The sequence below is a fragment of the Medicago sativa genome, chromosome 2, assembly GCF_051527215.1.
Source record: "Medicago sativa cultivar Bolivia chromosome 2, Bolivia_mono, whole genome shotgun sequence".
NCBI classification, from domain to species: Eukaryota; Viridiplantae; Streptophyta; class Magnoliopsida; order Fabales; family Fabaceae; genus Medicago; species Medicago sativa.
Genome location: NC_140750.1, coordinates 39,256,839 through 39,275,209, shown reverse-complemented (window position 1 = coordinate 39,275,209; position 18,371 = coordinate 39,256,839). Strand labels below are relative to the sequence as shown.

The 18,371-nt window shown below is 33.8% G+C and overlaps 1 protein-coding gene across 1 annotated transcript; it reads left to right on the top strand.

The window, feature by feature from the left end:
• The first annotated feature begins 10,776 nt into the window (after positions 1-10,776).
• On the top strand, positions 10,777-16,577 carry LOC146946807 (nucleoid-associated protein At4g30620, chloroplastic-like). The gene is made up of 7 exons (XM_085744686.1): positions 10,777-10,905; positions 11,092-11,246; positions 11,709-11,809; positions 12,710-12,749; positions 13,126-13,197; positions 15,883-15,939; positions 16,114-16,577. The coding sequence occupies exons 1-7, from the start codon at positions 10,839-10,841 to the stop codon at positions 16,186-16,188; spliced, it is 567 nt and encodes a 188-aa protein (XP_085600812.1). The 5' UTR covers positions 10,777-10,838; the 3' UTR covers positions 16,189-16,577.
• The last annotated feature ends 1,794 nt before the right edge of the window (positions 16,578-18,371 follow it).

Here is an 18,371-nt window from a genome sequence, read left to right as displayed (position 1 = left end):
ATAACTCTATAAATAGAGATCAAAGGCTCAGCATTACTTGCACCATTGCAAAGCATACAAGAAAACATTTGAAACATGTTTGAAGGTTTTGCAATTTGAATTGATCATCATTGAAGACTCTTTCTATCTTCTTTGTAGTGTAAATCAATTCTTTCTGTTATCTCCTTTAGAGATAACTTCTTCTTCCTCCTCTTCTGTTTGATTCACAAACATTCAACCTCCATACAAATTGTAAACAAAGTCTCATCTAGCTTTAGGGGTACTAAAGTGTTAGTTTGAGCAAGAGTTGTAAAAGTCTAAGTGGTTAACTTAGCAAGAACGTGCAAGTCTGCTGAGGCTTAGAGAATACAGAGTTGTAAGTTTTCAGGTGAACAAAGATTGTAAGGTGCAGGACTTGAGATGTTATCTCAAGCATCATAGTGGAAACTCTCACAAGATTGTGATGAGTGGACTAGCCACATTGGGTGAACCACTATAACTCTCTGTGTGTTCTTCTCTCTTCTCTATACTCTTTAATTACAGTATACACAACACACACTTGCACATTTAATTTATTAAACAGTTTTTGTTTATGAACGTCAGAACGTTCTGAAGTCAGAAAGTTAACTTAACTATTCCAAGTAAACTACTTGAGAATCACTTTTAAGTTTCAGGATAATTTTTAAAGGGTCACAATTCAAACCCCTCCTTCCTTGTGACTATTTTATCTACTTCAATAGGAACGATACTTATACAGTCAAAATATTTATATACAATCTTATCATTTTACAACTACAGTCAAAGTAACAATACCAAACTACACAATAAAGAAATGATTATGTGTATGGTGAAATCTCTTTGTGACACTGGATTAATGAGCGATTTATGCATCCATCTATGTTATTATGGAAAATGTATATGCTTATTTTTTTGTGATGTGTGAGTATGAGTTTGTGTAGCATGTTTATGCCTTCGATTCCACTTTTTTAAAATTAGATTATGAACATGTGACCATTAAATTGTAGTTTCCATAAAATTACGATTTAGAAATGTTTGTTCTCTTTTAATGACTTACTAGTTTAGAAACCCGGCGTTGCCCGGGTTAGATATTAAATAAGTTTTATAAGGTTGTGTGCACGAATACACGTGTCAGTATATTATATTGAATTTATTTAAATTTATAATTATAATAATTTCATAAAAATAAATATAAATGATGATATGAATGTCGAATGCAAGAATAAAAAGTGTAACAAAATCAATAATGAATTAGTCCAAGTGGTAAGAGTTTTGAGTCCTTTTAAACATGTGATCATGGGTTTGTTTCGTGTCCCATGCGTATAAGAGAGAAAAATCGATTGAAAGGGAAGAAAGTGGTTGAAATATATATATATATATATATATATATATATATATATATATACACCAAAGTATATGTATGAGAAATAATAAAATTGGTGTTTGGCAAACCTAAAATTGGTGCTCAAAATATGTAAATATGTGATTAACGAAAATTTATTTATTTATAGTTAACATTTGCATTAGAATATGCTGCTAAAAGATAAAATAATAACTAATCGAACCTTCTTTCAAAAACAAAAAAACTAATCGAACCTTTTTTTTATCAAAAAAAAAAACTAATCGAACCTTTTTTTCTTCAAACATAAAAACTAATTGAATGATATAATACTAAAAGATTAGTAATAACTAAGTGAAGCTTCTTTTCCTAAAAACAAATAAACAAATTGGAGTCTTTTAATCATAAAACTAGTTTAGAGACCCGGCGTTGCCCGGGTTAGATATTAAATAAGTTTTATAAGTTTGTATGCACGAATACACGTGTCAGTATATTAGATTGAATTTATTTAAATTTACAATTATAATAATATCATAAAAATAAATATAAATGATGAGATGAATGTCCAATGCAAGAATAAAAAGTGTAACAAAATCAATAATGAATTAGTCCAAGTTGTAAGAGTTTTGGGTCCCTTTAAACATGTGGTCATGAGTTTGTTTCGTGGCCCATGCGTATGAGAGAGAAAAATCGAATGAAAAGGAAGAAAGTGGTTGAAATATTATATATATATATATATCAAAGTATATGTATGAGAAATAATAAAAGTGGTGTTTGGCAAACCTGAAGAAGGAAAAATGTTAGATGAAAAGAAGGTTTGAGGATTCTGCTTGTGCTCAAAATATGTAAATATGTGATTGACGAAAATTTATTTATTTATAATTAACATTTGCATTAGAATATGCTGCTAAAAGATAACATAATAACTAATCGAACCTTTTTTTTATCAAAAAAAACTAATCGAACCTTTTTTTCCGTCAAACATAAAAACTAATTGAATGATATAGTGCTAAAAGATTAGTAATAACTAATTGAAGCTTCTTTTCCAAAAAACAAATAAACAAATTGGAGTCTTTTAATCATAAAATAAGATCGTATATGCAAACTTTGTTGAAAGTATTATATGTAGTTTGTTGAGATATTTCCGCTACATAAAATATTAGAAATTCAATAAAAATTTAAAGAAAATATTGAGTAGATAAGATCAAAATGTTGTTGAGATATTTATGTTAAATAAAATAGGTTTAATTAAGTTTTTAGTCCCTATAAATATTCACAATTTTGTTTTTAGTCCCTATAAAATAAAATCAAATTTTTTAGTACATGTGACATTTTCCTTAAGCATTTTAGGGACCAAAAATGTTGATGGAAATTTTTTATAGGGACTAAAAATGCTAATGAAAATTTTTTATAGGGACTAAAAATGCTGATGGCAAATTTTATACGGACTAAAAAGTGTGATTTTATTTTATAGGGACTAAAAACAAAATTTTGAATATTTACAGGGACCATTTACTTAATTAACCCAATAAAATATTGGTTTTTAAAAATAGAAAAATAATAAAAATATTGAGTCCCTATAAAATATTGACTTTTGTCGTAAACAACATACATATTTACTTAGAATGGTTTTCTAAGTATGGACTAAACTTACAAGGTCGCTATTTTATAGGGACTAGAAACATAATTAACCCTGTTTAAAAATAGAAAAAATAATAAAAATATTGAGAATGAATGTGGAAGTGACACGTGGCATAAAAAATCTTACTTTATATATATACTATTGATTGATTGATTGATTGATGTGTAGTTTGCTGAGATATTTCTGCTACATAAAATATTAGAAATTCAATAAAAATTAAAAAATTTATATATATACTATTGATTGATTGATTGATGTGTAGTTTGCTGAGATATTTCTGCTACATAAAATATTAGAAATTCAATAAAAATTAAAAAAAAATACTGAGTGCATAAGATCAAATGTTTGTTGAGATATTTATGTTAAATAAAATATTGGTTTTTAAAAATAGAAAAAATAATAAAAATATTGAGAATGAATGTGGAAGTGACACGTGACATAAAAAACCTTACTTTATATATATACTATTGATTGATTGATTGATATCAGGTCCTGAAATATTATTATTAAAATCAAAATGCTACTGATTAATAATATTAAAACGAAAAGGATCTGAAAAAATAGTATAGGCGATAATAGTATAGGTGATTAATAATATTAAAACGCTACTGTTGAAACGAAAAGGAAAAAAAATAGCATAGGTGTTAGTTCAAGGACTTGAAACAGAAACAGTAGTACAGGTGTTAGTTCAAGGACCTGAAACTCGTAGGTGTTTGTAATGGATGTCAGCAGCAATAGTTCAAGGACCTGAAAGAAAAAAAGAAATAAAAAACAATCGGTAAACTCACTCGTAGGTGTTAGTTCCCTCTCAAATTATATATAAAAATAAAAATCTAAGCATAAGTAAAAGAAACAATAGTATAGGTGTTTGTCAAACCTGGAGAAAGAAAAAGCTTAGATCAAAGGAAGGTTTGAGTTTCAGTTTCTGCTCAAAATATGTGTTTACGCGATTAAAAAATTCTCCTTTATTTATAGTTAAAAAAAAACAAATCGAAGCCTTTTTTTCCTCAATGAAAAAAACTAATTGAAACTTCTTTTCCTAAAAAAAAGAAAGAAAAAAATAAAGGAAGATTTAATGGATAGTATTGAAAGTATTATATATAGTTTGTTGAGTTATACAAACCTTAATTAGACCAATCGGTTCTAGAGAGAGGTTCTCTGCCTTCTCTCTAGAATCTCCACCGCCTTAGCCAAAAGTAACAGATCCGATATCCTTCTCTTCTCCCTCTAATCCAAAGTTTCCCACAAGATGTAGCTGGGCTCCTGGTGGTGCGACGCCTCTCTTGGCCGTACCACCGTCGTCTTGCTTCCGGCGTGGTCCCTCCCGCTGGAGTTCTTGTTGGAGTTTTTGTGCCTTTTCCCTCCCGACGGCCGGTCTTTCCTGTGCGGCCTCATCTGTCCTTCGTCGACGTTTACGCCGCCGTTTTACAGTAAGGTTTGTGTTGGTCTGATTTGGTTCCTTATTGGATGGTGGTTTATGCTTTCATTCTTCTGGATCGCTGATTCTCGACCTTTTGGTTGGTGTTTGGGAGGTTCCGTTCCAGGCCCGTTTGTTCCTCGACGTCGGAGGATGGGTTTTGTTTTTCTTGTGTTTATGTTTGTTTTTTGTGTTTTTGTTTTTGTATTTTGTGTTTTGTGGTTGTGTTGTTTGTTTGTTCAGAGCTGATGTGGTTGCAGATTTGGCATTTGGTCTGGTTGTAAACCCGTAAGGGCTGTTCGCTTGCCAACGCTTTGGACTCGAGATCCGGGTTCAATCGCGTTCTGGAGTATTCGGTGATGTTGGTGTTCTTTGCTTGATTCTCTGATTTATCCAGGTCTGTTGAGATCTGCAGGTCTCGATGCATTAAGTTCGCCTCAATCAGGTGCCGCCTTTGTCCGTCGCAGTCCTTGTGATTGTTCTCGGAGTGTTGCTCGAAAGAGCTTTATACCTGCTGCTTTGTTCAGGGGGTTGCTGGTACGTGGATCTTGTTACCGTGTTGGCGTTCGATCCATTCGCCTACCTAAAACCCTTTTTTATCCTTAGGACGCTCTCCCGTCATTTTTTTTGTAACTTGGTTTCGAGCTTGTACGCAGGTTCGCTGGGTTGCGCTCGTGAGGGGAGTTCGTTTTGTTAGGATTGATTAGGGTTGTTTCGTTTTATTGTTGTATCACGATGTATCCCCGCTTGGGTTAATTCTGGGTCAGGTCCTATGCCCCCCAGCTCTGTTCCTTTTTTCCTTTTTTGTTAATATATTTTCCGTTTGCTTAAAAAAAAATTATATATAGTTTGTTGAGATATTTTGGCTACACAAAATATTAGGAATTAAATATAAAATTAAATACAATATTTAGTGGATAAGATCAAAAGTTTGCTGAAATTTTTATGTCAAATAAGATGTAAAATAAAATATAGAAAAAAATATAAAAATATTGAGAATAAACTTGGAAGCGACACGTGGCATAAAAAACCTTACTTTATCTATATACTATTGATATTGATTGATTGATATATACTATTGATTGATTGATTGATGTGTAGTTTGTTAAAATATTTCTGCTACATAAAATATTAAAAATTCAATAAAAATTAAAAAAAATAATGAGTGCATAAGATCAAAAGCTTGTTGAGATATTTATGTTAAATAAAATATTGATTTTTAAAAATAGAAAAAATAATAAAAATATTGAGAATGAATGTGGAAGTGACACGTGGCATAAAAAACCTTACTTTATATATATACTATTGACTATTGATTGATTGATTGATGTGTAGTTTGTTGAGATATTTCTGCTACATAAAATATTAGAAATTCAATAAAAATTAAAAAAAAAAATACTGAGTGCATAAGATCAAATGTTTGTTGAGATATTTATGTTAAATAAAATATTGGTTTTTAAAAATAGAAAATATAATAAATATATTGAGAATGAATGTGGAAGTGACACGTGGCATAAAAAACCTTACTTTATATATATATACTATTGATTGATAAGATCGTATATGTAAATTTTGTTGAAAGTATTATGTGTAGTTTGTCGAGATATTTCTGCTACATAAAATATTAGAAATTCAATAAAAATTTCAAGAAAATATTGAGTGGATAAAATCAAAATGTTGTTGAGATATTTATGTTAAATAAAATATTGGTTTTTAAAAATAGGAAAAATAATAAATATATTGAGAATGAATGTGGAAGTGACACGTGGCATAAAAAACCTTACTTTATATATATACTATTGATTGATTGATTGATTGATTGATGTGTGGTTTATTGAGATATTTCTGCTACATAAAATATTAGAAATTCAATAAAAATTAAAAAAAATATTGAGTGCATAAGATTAAAAATTTGTTGAGATATTTATGTTAAATAAAATATTGGTTTTTGGAAATATAAAAAATAATAAAAATATTGAGAATGAATGTAGAAGTGACACGTGGCATAAAAAACATTACTTTATATATATACTATTGATTAGTGATGTGGTCATATGAGGTTAATTGCATAATCAAATCATCAACGTTCAAATATTGATCATGTAAATCCAACTTTACATATGCAATTCTTTTTATTTTTTAATGTATTAAATTATTTTATGAAATGATGTTAATTCCTTTCTATGGATACACATGAAATGATGATGGTTCGGTCACAAGGCCAACCGCACGAGGACACGTGGCCGGACTTGCACCGCCTTAAGGCTCCACACTCAAAGGAGCACGCCAGCTTGTGTGCACCATGCCACACAAGAGCGTGCCTTTTTGCAAGGATCGACCTACATGTGTCCTGATCCATCCCTAATCACACGCCGCATAACCCGGATGTAACATCCCGATTTTCGCTAGATTTAATTTAATTGTTTTAATGTGTGTTTATTTATGCTCGTATGTGATTAATTGCTTATGTGTGTATTTTTGGTTGGGATTATTAGAATTCGGTGTTAGAAGGGTATTTTAGTCATTTTGGACTCAGGGTTATTTTGGTCATTTGTGAGTAAGGGTAATTTAGTAATTTTGATGAGGATTATTTTTAGTGTTTAGTGAGAACTATTATTATTTTACTAAGTTACTAGGGGGTTGTAGTAATTTATTTTATAACCGATAAGTGATCGTTATTATTATTTTTACCGTTAAATGAGTAGAAACATTTTGAATAAGTTTATGAGTGAGTTGAGCCCATTAAGACATTAAGGGTTAAGCCCAATAGTAGTGAGCCTATTTAAGCCTTAGTCTTTAAGAGAATTAGGGTTCACAAATCATTTTACAATATTTTGAGAAGAGATAGAGAGAGAAAGAGCAAGAGAAGAAAATGGTTTTGAAGAGGGAAGAGCTAGGAGAGCTAGAGGAGGGTAGAGATTCAAGGGATTGGAGCTAAAGTGAAGCCCTAGCTTAGATTTGTGAAGAATTAAGGTAAGGGGGTTAGATTTCAATCATAATCTCTTAGTTTAATTTCTTCCCTAATTCTATGCATAAGTGTTTATTTGATATAAGTGATTATTGTGAACTTAGTTGTTGAAATTTGTGCTCTTGTTATGATTTTAAGTTTGAGTATATGAAATTGATGATAATTGAATTGTTGTTGATGAAATTGCATGTTCATAATATGTGAAAATGAGTATATTGTGAATTGTGCTCTAATTGTTGAATTGTGCTATGTTGTAGTTGCTTGGTGGTGGGATTCATGTTTAATTGATGTTGTTGTTGTTATGAGATATTGTTGTTGATGATTCATAACTTGGGTGTTCATAATCATGGGTTTGTGAGGTGAATTAAGTTGTTATTGATGGTTTTGTGAAAATGGGTTGATTTGGTGAATCATGTTGAAATGGCATTTGTTTTCATGTTTAATGTTGTTTTGAAAGCCCTTTCTGGAACTTGGTCGCTTAAGCGAACGAGCCCAGTTTCAGCAACTTTTAGTTTTTGTTCCGGGCATTCGGAGGTCAATCCGAGCTTTGTAAAATGCTCCTTTCAACTTGTTTAATTATTGTTTATACTCTTAAACCTACTGGAACATCTCATAGATGGGATTGGGGTTGATTTTGTGATTTTGAACTTAACTTTTGAAAATTGTCCTAGAACGTCGTTTTTTTCCGAAACTTGTTTTTCTCAAGGAAATGGAGTAGGGTTAAGGTTATATACTAATTCTATGATTTCTAAAAATGGTTGTGATTGGTTCATTGAGTTTTAACTTAGTTTGCTTTGAAAATGGAATTCTTTTGGAAAAGTGATAAAGAGAGACTAACCTGGTGATTCTCATGATTTTGTCGTATTTAGCCGGTGAAACGTACATGCATACTCAACTGCACTTATATGTGATCTAAGTGTATGCATAGTTGAGGCATTAGAATTTATTTACTTGGTTTTGGTTCAATTGCTTCAATCATTTTAAAGTTGTAAAATGATAGACGAACCTTGTTGAAAATAGTCTTTAAGATCAAATACTTGGCAAATATTTTGTTGATAGTTTGATATGATTATATGAAGATGTATGAATGATTGCTAGGTGTTGAAAATGATATTTATCCTATTATGATGCATTTTCTTCTTTACTTGGATTGTGAGGAATTGCATGGAGTTGTGGAACTATGTGATATAGTTGATGTTGATTATAGCCGTTGATTATAGCTGTTGATTATAGCCGTTGAATTATTGTGAACATATGGATGGTGGATTGAGTCATATGTTCATGCATCATATGTTGTGTCGGATGTTATATCCATATAGCCGTTGATTATAGCCGTTGATAATGATGTTTTTGTTGCATCACGAGATGATGACCTTGGAGAAGTATGGTACCACATGCATATAGGAGTCGTGTCTAGGCTCATAGCATAATTTGGCATGAGTCCTAATTGCTTATGTGCTTGATGATGATTGAGCTGGTGATGAGTATGATTGATGAATTGCTTATTTGTGGTGAATGGAATTATTGTGTTAATAAATAATATTGAAGTTGAATGTCCTTGTTCACCATTTAAAGTTTAATTTGATTGCAATATTCCCAATTGTTTATTTTGATTATGTTTGATGTGAAGCTAACCCCCAGTGGTTTTGACCGCCTACCTGTTTGTATGAATGGATAGACGGAGTGCAGGAGTAGTTTGCTTTTTGGTGAGTGCTTGGATAGGGGGAGCTAATCTCCATTATCCTTTCTTGGAGTCTTAGATTAGGCTCTGATTAGGACGTCGGTCTTTATGTTTCGTTGGATTTATTTGTTATGGAGATGTTGCCCATTTGTCGGGTTTTAGAGATTTTATTTTTGGATGTGTGTTGATCTTATGACATGTATACTTGGGTGATGTATGATTTATATCCGCTGCGACTGTTGAGAATTTTGTTATAAATGCATGTTGTTCGACATTTGTTGCAGACGTAGCGTCTATTTCTTGAATAAATGTTTTATTCGCATGTTTTATCGCTTTAATAGAAATAGGGTGTTACACCGGAGACGATTATGGCCAACGCACGCCTATATAATGGTCAACTTGCTTCACCCTCGAGGTACACATCACTTTTCACAACATTTCTTACACATTCTTTCTCAGTTCCTATATTGACTTGAGCGTCAGAGTCCTAATGTGCCTGCAGGCGCCTTTCGTTCCACTGAGAAGACTCATCGCCGCCGTGCCGGAAGTCGTTCCCGTCACACCGGAGCATTATCTTCCGCCGTTGCTACTCAATCATTCTCATCGGACAGATCATTTTGGCGCTAGAAGGAGGGGATCGTTCGCTAACCGCCACAGTCCAACGATTCTTCACCGTAACCGTTTTCAGCTAAACGTTCCTCCACCGCTACGATTAATAGTTACCGCTCCATCCTCCGAAGTAATGGCTGGAACTCGCAGAAGAACCGCCGCGAGTCGTTCCTCCACTTCTCAAGCACCGCGATCAACGATCCAAATTCTTCAAAATCGAACGGTTCCGATTCTCGAACTGGTGAATCATGAAGGAGACGACGTTATCCTCGGTACCGCGACTAACGCTCGCGCTACTCACGCTACAACCGTGTTGAACGCAATGACGCAACCTCCGTCTCCACCGCTTTCGAAGGGCGTTCGTCCTCCGCCTCCGTCTTCTCAAGCTCCACCACCTCCGGAGGCGAACGAAGTCCTAACGAACCTGGGGGACTTGGTCCGCCAGCAGAACGACATGAAATAGCAAAAAAAAAGTCAATTACCCATGTGACGTGGCACAATATCAGTCCACATGGAGGTGCCACATGTATCGTTAACTGCCAAGTCATAGGGGTTAACAACAAAAACAAAGGGAGGGGATAATTAATTAACATTTGACAATTTCATGGAGGGTTTTGAAGTTTCTTAAAAGTCATGGGTTTGTTGACGAAAGTTACAATTTCAGTGGATTTTTGCCTATTCTCTCATATATTTCATTTTAACTTCTTAAAAAAGATCACTGATATATTTATAATAATTTGTTGGAAAAAAATTATAATGTTTTTTTTTTTCAAAAAAATATTTTTTTTTTAAAATAAAAATAATAATTATAATGTTGTGATTTTTTTTTTTTTTACAAAATTATAATGTTATTGCAATTAAATAATTAATTGACCTAAGAACACTTAGATGAGATGAAACGGGTCTCTTCTAACTTAACCAAGGTCCTGGGTTCGAATCCAGCCTTGGTAATGCAGCAGTGTTAAAAACTCTTAGGGAGAGCTTGCTGCCTATTTGGGTCCCACAATGCTCGAAAGATTAGTCTCCGCAGTTGCGCGCGGAGGATACCCTGCTTATACCCAAAAAAATTAAATAATTAATTATATTATATTATATCCCTTTCCCTTGTGTAACCAAAAAATATATCCCTTCCCTTGCGAAAGCAAAGGGTGTGTGTTGAGTTCTTCTAGGTGCTTGTGGAAGACAATGGCGTCCATGGTCTCTCTCTCAAACGCAATCGGATTATGTCATACCAAAAATACCCTTTCTCTCCGTAAGTCTTCTCTTCTCTCTCTTCCGAATGTTGGGTTATGAGTTTGCTTCCACAAATCTTCCCCTTTTTCTTTGTATTTAATTTTGAAATTATTTATTTATTTTCAACTTACACAAAAACCACACGATTCAAAAATCGACCTTCCAAAAGCCAAGAAAAGTTTGAATTGTTTGTTTATGTATGCAGGTAAACTGAACTCCAATTCAAATATAGTTGACACGAAGATATTTTCCGGTCGTCGTCACGGTTGTAAAAAAGTTGGAGATGAACGAAGATGTTTTCGATTATATGGCCTATTCGGAGGGAAAAAAGATGAGAAAAGTGATGATGCACCTTCTAAGGTTAGCTAACTTAACGTGTATATATAGGATTAGGATTAGGATTACACATTTTCGATTAGTTGATTACACTGACAGCCTATGGCTGGCTACATCGAAGAAGAAGACTACATTGTACTCCCTCCGTCCCTTAATGTAGTCACCCATTGCCTTTTTCACATTTCTTAAAAAAAGTTGTCAGTGTAATTAATGTGCCTGTTTTGTGTGTTAATATTACCAAATTGTCCTTTATTTATATGTGTATAAAATTTGACTTTTCATATTTCAAGATAAGTTAGTAGTGTTAATTAGGGGTATGTTTAGGAAAAAATAATAAATGCATCTAGTAATTTGAAAAAGGGTTTACATTTAGGGACAAAAATAAAGTCAAATGGGTGCTTAAATATAGGGACGGAGGGGGTATATTGTTGGTTGGTTTTGTGCGTTTTGCTGACTTGTATGATATTGATAATTGGATCATTTTAGGCAGGAATTCTTGGAAACATGCAAAACCTGTTTGAGACTGTGAAGAAGGCACAAATGGTTGTCCAAGTTGAAGCAGTGAGGGTGCAGAAAGAACTTGCAGCGTATGGTTGTCTCTTTATTAAGCCATTACAGCTTTTCCATTTTTTTTTCCTGAATACACAATGTTAGGATATGACTAGTTAAGAAGGTATATTTGAGAATAAGTAAATAAAAATATGAATAGGGAGAAAACTGACACGACTGTAACTAACTGACTAACTAACATAAGGGTCAAGATTTGGAGTTTAGGGAGTTGTTGAAGAAGTGAATTGGTAGAAACCAATAGATCTGAAGGCTAAACAACTGTAACACAACAAAATAAAAAACGAGAACATATGTTAATTGAATGAAATAGGGTGCTTTATTGATATGAATGAAATTAGTAAAATAGTAGAAGATAGAGTTTCTCTAACTACGTGCAAAGCTCCGACACAACTCAGAGAGGAATCCTACTCTGGCCCTGAACAGAAAACTCAATCTGTCATGCCTTCTAAAATACTATTACTCATACGTAAATACTACTAAAGGGATAAGCCTACTACTAAGGAATAAGTGCGGATAACATCTTTCTAGAAGATATTATTCAGAGAGTATCGTTATTAAATAATACTAATAAAATATTCCTTCTTAGACACCCTATAGTTTAATAAGACACCTCAGTAGTAACTTCAGCCACTAGTCTTCTTGTCTTTCCTTTCATAACCCTCCATATCTTGGGTCTTCCCATAATGTCCTCCTTATTATTAGCGTTCCCATCATGAATTCTGTTTGGGATTGTTGAGGTACTCTTGAATTAGCCCTAGAGCACGGTGCATTATTCATTGATCATGTGACCTTTAGCGGATGTTTTTAACGAAAATTCCCGTTTTCATTGTTTCTGCAAGTTGTTCTATTTCCTTTCTAATTCAACTATATCGTACAAGTTGTTCTGAATGAGATATTGGTCTGGTTCTATAATGCAGGGCTGAGTTTGATGGTTATTGTGAGGGTGAGTTAGTAAAGGTATGATTTTTGTGATGTATGTTATTGTGCCCATTTTATTATGTTTATTCCAGCAGAATTGGTTAACCTTTGGCTTTTCTTTAGTTTTACATTTTAAAGTTAAAAGGGGGAACTTTATTTGTATACTCATGGATATTTTGTATACTTGATGGGGTTTATAAATTATAACAGAATCATGTCACTTTGGTAAAAAAAAAAAAAAACTGAATGATTTCACTGTTTAGTTGCCCTTAATGTGAAAATGTTTGCCAACTCTTTGGGTTTTCTATATGTATTTATTATCGCAATTTAGTGAATTACATTATCAATATTAGTCTAATAATTGGTAAGGGTGGTTTTGTTTGTTATCTTATTTATAATAATGTATGATTCTTAGGTAACTCTGTCTGGAAACCAGCAACCTTTACGAACAGAAATTACTGAGGCAGCTATGGAATTGGGATCAGAAGTAAGTAAACAATTGAACTGATCTTGTGATACTGATTATATATACTTTACCCTGTCATATTATATATTTATAGCACAAACTGTTAGACCGAAAGGGATTGGATGTTTAATATAACAATAATAAACACATATTAACTTAGAGATAGCAGATACAGATTCTTGATTATTTCTTTTCTTTTATCGTAAGACGAGTATATAATAAAGACCATGTCAAAGTTCCTTGAATGTAATAAAGAACATTATGGTTGTTGTTTTATTTCTTTTCTTTTGGTTGTTTTTTTTTTTTCTTAACATAAAAAGAAACCATTTTATTAAGAAGCCGAAAAAAGAGAACAATGGGAACTAGACCGATCACACTAGATGAAGGACGAGGAGTACCCTAGAAGCATCTAATAAAAAATCAAAGCTACCTGTGGATACAATCCATTGGATCAATTAGCCATTTGTAAAAAGGAAGGAGCCCCCTCTTTTTACCTAGCAACCATTGCCAAGACAATGTTTTGATCGAGTAAACCACCTCGAGAACCGTCACCAATGACCCCTTGAAAATAAGTTCCTCGCCTTCCAAATCAACCATAAAACAGAGTGCCAAACAAGCAATAAACATTTTCCCCCCTTTGTCCCACCAATAAGGGAGCAAAAAACTTTGAAGAAGGGACAAGTGGTCACCCGGAAGAGCCGTGGAGAAACCAAACCACTTATGAATCTCATACCAAATCGAGGAAGCAAAAGGGCATTTGACAAAAAGATGATCCTCACTTTCTGTGGAAGGCGAACGCCAACCTCTCAAGGGCTCATGATCAACAACCAAGACACCAAGGGAAGCCAGATTAAGTCTAGTAGGAAGGCGCCCCCTAAGAAGTTGCCAAGAGTAAGTTACCACTTGAGGGAGCAAAACTTTTCCACAACCTTCCCATCCACCTTCCGTTTGCCTCCTCCAAAAAAGAATGGGAGTTAAGGAGATTGTTCAAATAAATATAAATACACTTGACCGCAAAACTCCCACCAATGCCAACGGAGCTAACCACGAATCCTACATATCCACCAAAGACACCGGAAGAACAATTGACAACAACCCGTCTCTTGCACACTAGGTTCCACCGCTGCACCGGGTAACTCCCTCCCAACTCCCCATGTCGGAAATATAACAATCTGGATTTTAGGATATTAAGAAAGACCTTGGAAAAACAACACAAAGAGGGTGACTCCCAATCCACTTGTCTAACCAAAACCGTGTTGCCCCCCGTCACCCAACTTCTTCACAATTACACCCTCTGTTGTCAATAGCGGTCTAACGCGGCGCGGAGCGGCTGAAAACAGCCTAGCGCGTCAGAACGCGACCGAGTCGCGCGTTAGGCAAAAGCGGAACAAAAGCGGGCCAACGCGGGCAAAAAGCGGGTCAATGCGGGTCAACGCGGGCAAAAAGCGGGTCAACAAAAAAAATCACATCAGAAACCACAAAATCTCATCTCTGTTCTCTGTTAATCATCCTTTTTTTTACAGTCAAAATGAAGAAGAAAGGGAAGAAGTGAAAGATTGATTAGAGATCTAGAGATCTAGGAATTAATATGATCAAGATGAAGTCTAAATGTGAATGCAAAATAAAATTTTCTCATCTATATTAATACTAAATATATTTTTTTCATACTTTTTTAGTCCTTAATTAATAATATAATATTTAGTTTTAGTGTCCGCGTCATGTAAAAGCGCCCGCGTCGCGCCCGCTTACCGTGCCGCGTCAATTTTTGGGGTGGCCGCGCCGCGCCGCGTTTCCGCTTTGACAACTATGATTACACCAATCACTCTCAACTCCCCCCTTTCTCCCCAACCATACATGTCCTTCCACCAAAGAGAAGAGGAAGAAGAAGCACTAGAAAGACTGGGATTAAGCAAAATACCTTTCCCATATTTGGCACTCAAAACCGATGACCATTTAAGATAAATAAGGTAATTCGTCCATCGGTTATGGCTGCTCAAAAACTAATATTCAGTCTAAGAAACCAAAATTTTGAATTTTTATAAAAGGGACCAATTAGAAAGCCTAAGATTTCCAGTTTCTGTCATTTGCCCATCAGTTATGGCTGCTCACCAGTTGGGGGCAAGAGACACACTTTAAGATAAACAAAGTCTATTGGCCTCGTAGGGTGTGGTTTTGTTAAATTTCTCCGCCCCTGCACTTCACTGGTCCTTTGAGTTGATGGTTAACTTTTTATGTCGCTTAGATTCGGGAATGAACATTGAATGTCGTATAACTCCGGAAGTCCATGAATATTATTTACCATACACTGGGAGTTCAGCCTTACAAAGAACACATGCATTTTGAAAATTAGAATGAAAATACTCGAGACTTCAGTGAGAAACAGCGACCAAGAACTTGAGCTTCATAATGACCCCCTGCCATGAAGAACTGTGAAAGCCTTAAAAATCATCCAAGTTTAAATAGTCTATTATTAGACACAATTTATGGTAGGGTACTTCAAAATTATCTGATCTATGATTCACTCGTCGCTTGCCCATAGTGTATTCTTATATTGTCCTCTAACTTTTTCTGCAATGATCTTTTCCTTTTCTCCACTGCCTTATTTCTATTCTCCCATGTGCCCTATCAAAATTATAGCCGTATAAACTATAAACCATGCTCAGCCAAGGTAAACTATTTATGTATTGTCAAATATCTGTGTTGCAGAAACTTTCGCTTTTAATCACCGAAGCTTACACGGAAGCACACCAGAGGAGTGTCCAGGTAAACATCTCTTTTTTTGACAATAAAATATGCTTCATTCAGATGTTCAGTTAAACATCTCTATTTTCAATAGGAAAGGATAAATTTAATTTGCTTTTGTGGTTATTGAATGGAAAAAACATGCTATGCTTTTGTGGTTATTGAATTGAAAAAACATGCTACTTTTGTTATTAGGGTATGAAGGAAAGGATGAATGATCTTGCACAGAGCTTAGGAATGCCACCTGGGCTTGGTGAAGGATTGAAGTGATGATATTTTTAACAGAGATTGCGACATGACACAGGCCTCAATATTGCATGCACAATATGCCTGATGGATAGGCTTACATTCTTCATTTATTTTTCATATTGATATTTTAGCCTGGAGTTATTTGAAATGGTGAAGGAGGATCTTCTTTACCTACCTGTTATTCTAGTTTTTGTGTTTTGATTGGAGGAATGTGATGAAATGGAAGAGAATAGAGTGAAATGTGATGAGATTTTATTGTTTGGTAGGATTGCTCAAGAATACCTTTTTGTATAGGGTTTCAAGACTTCCCTTGATGAAGGATTAGGGATCCAGTTTATATGGTAGAAGAAAATTATATGGGTTGATATTTTTAATATATTTTTATCAATAATGATTAAGATACATTTTTATATTGTTTCTTGTGTTAGAACATGGTGAAAAATATTTTTAGTGAAATCTTTGAAAACAAATCAAGGTAATAGAACATTTTCTCACGGCCAAGAGGAATTAGGTTATCTGGATCTTTTGTAGTTCTCATTTTGATTGATCTTTTAGTCTAATATTTTTGTTTCATTTTTATTTTACTGTATTTTTATAGTATCAATGAATTATTAACTGATTTTATATTGTATTTTCTAGGGAAAATTATATTTAGCATAAGCACACTTATGGCCAACAAAGGTGCACAGATGGTATATATGTACCATGTGTTGTATTTTTCCATGTTTTAGTTTATTTAAATAAAAAAAGTGGTAATTATCCACTATGTGCACCTGGTGGTAATTACCCGTTATTCATAAAATGGTCTTTATTATTTCACTTAAATTTAGTAACTATCCATGCTGAGTGAGTGGATGAGTAGTTTTATTTTGCATCTTCATTAACTTCATGATGGATATAAGTTATATATAGAATTCTGCTCTTTACCCAAACAGTTTTGCTCACTCCCAAAGTAAAAGTCCAAAATGCTCCTACGCAACTTAACTTGCGCTAGTGCATTCTATACTTATGTTAAGTCATGCTACGTGACTTAACATGCGCTAGGGTATTTTTTACGTGAGTTAAAACACGCTACGTGAGCTAACTCACGCTAGTGTTAATTTACAAATATTATATCGTGACTTAAGTCACGTTGATGTTTTTCACTGCAATTTTCCTTCTCTTATTCTCCTTCTTTCTTCAACAATCGGTTCCGATTCCAATTGTGAAAATGCAACGCAGGTATGTAATTCTTTAAATAATGATCAACGCTCACCAACCGTCAACAAAATTCCAACTTTCTACTAAATTCCATCTGACTAAATTCCAATCGGTTCCAATTTCTGTTGGTAATTTTCAATCCATTGTAATCCATATGGTTTTTTTCACGTTGGTTTTCAATCTGTTGGAAATTGGATTTACTCATCCATGACAGCCACAAATCCAATTTCACGTTGGTTTTCATGACAGCCACAAATCCAATTTCACGTTGGTTTTCATGACAGCCACAAATCCAATTTCACAAAATTTTCTTTAATTAACAAATTCATAAAACTTGTTTTAATCCTTGAATCACAATTCCAATTGGTAGTGAAAATGGTATATGAGGAAGAAGAGAAGAGATTCTGATTGTTGAAGAAAGAAGAAAAAGAAAACGAGAAGGAAAATTGCAGTGGAAAACCAACGTTTATCAATTAAGGGGAGAAAAGGGTAATAGAATTCTTCAAAAGGGTAATAGAATTGTATTGCTCAGAATCAATCAGAATTGTTGAAGAAAGAAGGAGAATAAGAGAAGGAAAATTGCAGTGAAAAACATCAACGTGACTTAAGTCACGCTATAGTATTTGTAAATTAACCCTGGCGTGAGTTAACTCACGTAGCGTGTTTTAACTCAAGTAAAAAATACACTAGCGCATGCATAAGTACAGAATGCACTAGCGCAAGTTAAGTTGCGTAGGGGCATTTTGGACTTTTACTTTGGGAGTGAGCAAAACTGTTTGGGTAAAGAGCAAGATTCTTATATATAAGTGGTAGTTCATTGTTTTGGTTCTCTAAGGTAAAAGTCTCTATTCAGTAAACTTGCACCATCAAATGAGACTCTGGAGGTCCTACTCAAATATAAAAAATGGACCCCTAATAAAAAATCACAATTTTTTTAAAAGAATGATTAAATATGTTTTTAGTCTGTAAATATGTTAGCTTTTCGTTTTAGTTTCTTTAAAAAA

Bases quoted from the DNA above. Each gene is read 5' to 3' on its own strand.
- LOC146946807 (XM_085744686.1), top strand. From the start codon at position 10,839: ATGGCGTCCATGGTCTCTCTCTCAAACGCAATCGGATTATGTCATACC. The intron at 11,247-11,708 runs GTTAGCTAACTT...GGATCATTTTAG, and splicing joins GTGATGATGCACCTTCTAAG to GCAGGAATTCTTGGAAACAT. The intron at 11,810-12,709 runs GTATGGTTGTCT...TCTATAATGCAG, and splicing joins GTGCAGAAAGAACTTGCAGC to GGCTGAGTTTGATGGTTATT.